Source organism: Drosophila ficusphila, unplaced genomic scaffold (genome assembly GCF_018152265.1).
Source record: "Drosophila ficusphila isolate 14025-0441.05 unplaced genomic scaffold, ASM1815226v1 contig_286, whole genome shotgun sequence".
Classification (NCBI taxonomy): domain Eukaryota; kingdom Metazoa; phylum Arthropoda; class Insecta; order Diptera; family Drosophilidae; genus Drosophila; species Drosophila ficusphila.
This window is the reverse complement of record NW_025064189.1, coordinates 1,046,236-1,051,976: the sequence shown is the minus strand read 5'-3', so window position 1 is coordinate 1,051,976 and position 5,741 is coordinate 1,046,236. Positions and strand designations below refer to the sequence as shown.

General features: G+C 46.9%; 1 protein-coding gene across 1 annotated transcript; it reads right to left on the bottom strand.

Annotated features, from left to right (window-relative positions):
* Nucleotides 1-1,634: 1,634 nt before the first annotated feature.
* LOC108086948 (fat-body protein 1) lies at nt 1,635-5,145 on the bottom strand. The gene is given in 3 exon segments (XM_017184060.2): nt 1,635-3,388; nt 3,391-4,920; nt 4,976-5,145. Coding segments are annotated over 3 exon segments (3,165 nt in total). The 5' UTR covers nt 5,064-5,145; the 3' UTR covers nt 1,635-1,841.
* Between the last annotated feature and the right edge of the window lie 596 nt (nt 5,146-5,741).

The following is a 5,741-nucleotide window of genomic DNA, read 5'->3' as shown; positions in this document are numbered from 1 at the left end:
ACACAACAAACTAAAGAAAACAACATTTTATATTTCAAATTACAAGATACAAAATACAAAAAAGGCACCTCAACAACGGTGGCAGCAAAGTGAAATGAAATGTACGGCAAACCACTCGAAGATAATGAAAGTGCATTGAGGCGGCAAAAGTCGGGGAAACAGTATCAGGTCGAGTGCGAACATTTTTCCATTATGCAACGTGCCACATTCTTTGCCGTTCGGTAAAGAAAAACGGAATTGCTACAGGATGATCGACTAAGAAGTTGCCTTTAATATAAAATATATAGAAAACTATATAAATAATAAAATGGAATAGTAGGAATATTTAATAAACATAAAATTTATGAACATTTATAAATAAATATTGAATATTGAAATAAATAAATAAGTTAAATAATTGATTCTTACATCAAATAAATAAAATCTATGTGCAAATCCCTTATTGGTTAACTTAATTAATTTTTTTTATTTTAAAGATTTACTTTTTTAAGGTTTTATTCATCTTTACCTTTATTGTTGCTTTAGGTTGGGATTCAAACATATATCATATCATATGTTTTATGTAAATGTTTGGATAATGTTAAAACAAGGCTTTTAATTTAAATCAGAAATTTTATCCTTGGGCATAACTAGTATTAATAAGCATACATACATTTCTATAATACCCCTTTCAAAAACTTATTCCACAGGGTATAAACTCAGGCGTGAGTGCAGGTCGACCTGGAAAAATGCAACGTTTAAACGCCTGCGGTGAAATGTCTGCCGTTCGTTGGTTGGTGGACCACTCTCCTTTCCCCCAGGATCCGCTTCTATATCCTGATGAGAAAACGCTTCTATAGCGGACGTATATACTCGTATAGAGGGTTAAAGGCCGGATCCGTTTGGACCTCAGCCAGCCAGTGACAACGTGAGCTCGACAACGGAAAGTGTGATTATATTTTCATTTTCAATTTTTTACGGCCAATTAATTTGGCAATTGACGCTTCGCTGGTCGTCTGCTCTCTGCTGGATATATACGTGGATATATATGTATATATGCAGCAACCCGACGTTGTTGCAAATTGAGTTGTGTGGCAAGAATAAGAAAAGTCTATTATAGTCACAGGATGGGTTGCCTGCCAGCTATTTGGTCCCTGCATTGTCTGGCCATCCTGGCATCCGCTTGTTCTGTGGGCGGCCATTGTTTGGGGGCGTGGCATCCGCCTGTAATCCCTACCAGCTCCCATTTCATTGGCATCCCCTTTCCCCTAACTCCCTCCCTTTCCCCGATGGACATGCAATTTGCATTGAAATTGTTTTTCGAAATTAGAAAAGCCAGTCAGGTGAACGGGAGCGGGGTGTGAAAAGCGATAAAACGATGACTAACCAACTTGGGCGAAAATCGAGAAAAGTGTCAATTCCAATAAGGAGAAAATTGCAGTTTTGGGAGAGCCATTAAAAGCCTGGTTGATAGATACTTCCTTTGAGCCTAAAATAAGACTTTTCGAATTGGAGCTTTTAAATGGAGCGAAAGTGTGAGTCAATTAAGCCAAGTTTAAAATCCTTTTGGGTTTATTCCATCGAACCTTGTTTTTAGATTTCAATTCCTTAAAATCTCTTATTCTCCTTAATATAAATTCAATAAAAAAACAGACTTTTAATGCTTTTTTGCATCGCTTGCGAGGACTTTAATAACAAGTATAGATAAATTGGTTACAAGAGTATTTAACATGCTGCTATTGTATAGTGATTTAACTTCGATTGACTTAATCTAGGGTTCGTTATGGGTTTTTCAGAAGGGTCCAGTTTCAATAGCTTGTCCTGTCGATCGGTTGTTGGTTGAAACTTCCTAACTGGGAATCTTAGTTCTCCTGGATGATGACCACATCCTGCAGCAGGACATTGGACAGTTGCAGCAGGCTCTGCTCATCGCGGATGGGACGATCGAGGGGGTAACCCAGTGGGCGGACATCCCGCAGGGAGGCGGATCCAATGCCAATGCTGACTTCGGGAACGATTTCCTGCTCCTGTTGGTCGAGGGGGGAAACCACCACCAGGACCTGCATGGGCAGACCCTCGGCTCTTCCGCGTGGCAACAGCAGATGCTCGGGGAATCGTCCATTTTCGCCAACGAGTTCATGAACACCGAAAACCTGTTTTCCTTGGTTCTTCAGCTGCAGCATCACTTGACGGTAGATCTCGCCCAGAGGAGTAACATCCTGTTTGGTCCAGGGGATGTCATTAGACCTCTGCTGCACGCGATTGCGTCCCGACTGCAACTGCACATTGATGGCATCCAGGAGGACAAAGTCACGTCGACGCTCGTCCAGCGAAACTCCTTGTCTGCCCTGCTGATCCTCTGCGGGTCCCAGGAACACACGAACTATGGCCTCCTGATCGCGATCCGAGGTGATGTCCATGTCGATGGTGAAGTCCCTGCTGATCAGACGTCGCTGGCGACCCACAATCTCCTGCTGGACTCGCCGATCCTGCTGCTCCTCCACCAGGTTGCTTAGATCCAACTCCTGCTCCTCGATGCGAGTGCGCAATTTGTCCACGCGGACATCGTTGATGGTAACACCGCGCATTTGGAGTTGCTCCTGGCGATAGGCTCCCAGGATCTGTTCGCGTTGCTGGTCCACGATCCTCACAATCCGACGGAGAGTGTGCTGCACCACGGGATCGCTGAGGCGGATGCCCAAGCCATTGCGATCGATCTGCTGGCCATTGTTATCCTGAACCACTTGGCGAATGATGCTCATGATGCCCACTTGGCCAACGCGACCGAGCAGGACATCGGCAATCAGGGATTCCAACTGGCGTTGGTCCTCCAGCTGACCACGAAGGGAGTTTACGTTAACCTGGTTCAAGACCTGACCAATCACCTCCTGGAGACTCCTCTCGATTTGGCCAATCTGCGAGAGCACCTCGCGATTGCGCTGAGAATCAACGCGGATTTGGTTCAGTCGGAGGGCGTATCGCTCGGATTGCGTCAGGCGGGGATTGTTGATGAGCTGCTGCTGCTGTCCCAGTCCTTGGTCGATCCTCTCACCCTGGGAGATGGCCTCCTGGTTGAGACGGGCCACCAGCTGGCGGAGATTGTGCAGAAGGATTTCGCCACGTCGGCTGTTCTGCTGGCGAAGATTGGATTGCTGGCGGAGGCTGCGACGGCTTCGCACTCGGCGTTCAACATCCTCGTCATCATCATCATCGTTTTCATCATCATCGTTAATGTTTCTTTGCTGCTTCTGCTGGCGGTTCCTCTTGAGCATATCAAGGATCTCTTCGTCACTCATCAACTGCAGGCGGCCATCGCCGCGGATCAGTTTTAGGATATCCTCATCCTGGATGGGACGATCGAGGACTCGACGACCCTCGCCAATGGAGCCAATGCGACGGGGGTGATCCTTTGCTGCTGCTGGATGTCCAGGTTGTTGTCCTGGTCGAGGCGTCGGCGGTTGATGTGCACCAAACTCTCATCATCGCGATTTACAGTCTCCAACTGATCCTGTTGGACTCCATAGCGACGTCCTTGTCTTTCGTTCTGGAACTGGTTCTGGTACTGGTTCTGGTACCGGTTCTGGTACTGGTTCTGGTACTGGATCTGGTTCTGGTAACGGTTCTGGTACTGGTTTTGATAACGGTTCTGTACCTCATCGTCCTGGTTGGAGTATTGACGTTGAACTCCAAAGATGCGATCACCTCGCACCAAACCCAAGAAACGCTGGCGCTGATTCTGTTGCTCCTGCTTCTCCTGCTCCTGTTGGATGGCATTCAGTCGACGGCGGCTCACATGGAGCAGTCGGTCACTGTCCACATTCACAGTGGGCAGGTCACGAGCTCCTCCTCCAATGCGAAGACCTCCTTGGCTATAACCTCGTTCCAGTTGCACGCGTCCCCTGCGAACATCATCATCGTTGTCATCGTCATCATCATTATCATCATCGCGGCGCAGGGTTCGCTGGAAACGATCCCTCTGGTTGCCAAATACATTCTGGAGCTGATCCTGCTCCCGATCCTGTTCCGGATCCTGCAGACGACGACGGTTCACGCGAAGCAGACGGTCACTGTCGATATCCTGATCCAATTCCCTCTGCCTGTTGTTATATTGGCTTTGACGACCAATCAATTGCTCCTCTTGATCCCTGTCGATTTGCTCCACCTGGTTGACATCCTCCAGCAGGGCCACTTCCTGGATGAGATTCTGGACAAAGTTGCGCAGGTCAATGTCTTCGGTAAGCAGGGAAGTTCCTTCGATTTGTCCGGGGGTCTCGGCACGAATAACCACTCGCTTTTGGCCCACAAGGTTCTGCTGTTGTTGCAACTTCTGTTGCTGCAACTGCTGCTGCCTCATGAGAGCCATCTGCATGTGGATTCCACGCCAGGGCATCAGGATGCTCATCACGGGATTAATGCCACGCTGTTGCGGCACCACAATGTCCATGAGCGAAGGACGCTGGGATTGCTGCCTTAGAACTCCGCGAACCTGATCGACAACCTCTTCGTCCAAAACCAATTCGGGCAGCAATTCCTGGACAGCGGGCACAATCAGGTTGCGAGTGTCCTCGCGATCCCGGATGGCCAAGGACAAGGCATTCACCAGCAGTACGGGATTGATATTCCTTCTGAGGTAGACAACATTGCGACGCAGGGTATCGAAGTCCTGGGAGCGAACCAACAGGCGGTAAATGCCACGCAGCTGTTCCACATCCTCCAAACGAGCAACGGAGTAAACCTGGTGCTCATCCAGAAGACGACGCTGGCGATCCAAGTCAATGACGCGCTGCATTTCCCCGTCGATTCCACCGCGATAACGCTGGCTGTCCACAATCAAACCCTGATCCAATTGGATGAGTTCGTTTTGCTGCAGAGGCTGGCGGATATTCTGAACGATGTCCAGGATGAACTTCTGTCGCTGCAGATCCTCCAAGGACATGCGGTCTGTGGAGAAAAATAATTAGATTCTGGGATCCCCAAAGGGGAAAGAAAACTTTACCAATACCCTGAATCCTTTCCGGATTCACAGCTATCCTTCCAGCAGCCACAAGGCCAGCAAAGGCCACCAACAGCAGAATCCTGATCATCTTGCTGGTTAATCTCTCCTATTGATTGAGAATTACTGATCCTGGTTGAAGGAATCTGATGGATTTAGCTTGCTAGAACACAGACCAGCAGGCAACTGCATTTTCCACTCGATTCGCCGAAGCTTTTATACCCGAAAAACCCATTATCACGAAGTGCATCCCATAGGCCTATCGCTTGACTCCCGGATTGGGTTGAATGCCTTTCGCCAGGCAAAAATATGTTTATCAGCCAAAGAGAGACTGTTTAAAAAAACCGCATCATCATTATGCAATTAAATTGTTGTTGTCACAGTAGATTGTTCCCGAAATCGGTGGGGCAATAGGTACTTGGACTAAATCTGTTTTGTGGGTCACATGACACTCGATCTATCTTAATTGGTTCAATGATCTCAAAGTCTTTTGACTTTTGTTTGCTACACGTGTGTTTGTTGGCTCTTTTTCGAGCAAACAATCTGCAAAGTGCATTGGCAATTTACAGAGAAAGTTTCTTAAAATTAAAATTATATTAAATGTAAGATTTTAAATGTGTATTCATTACAAAAATTCCATTGCTGATAAGCACAAGGAAGAAAACAACTCAGCATGGAATAATTTTTCTTCGAACTGATAAGTAATAGAATTTATGAATTTTGTTTATGTGCATAGAATCAGCATAATCCGAGTAGGGGTCATCTATTT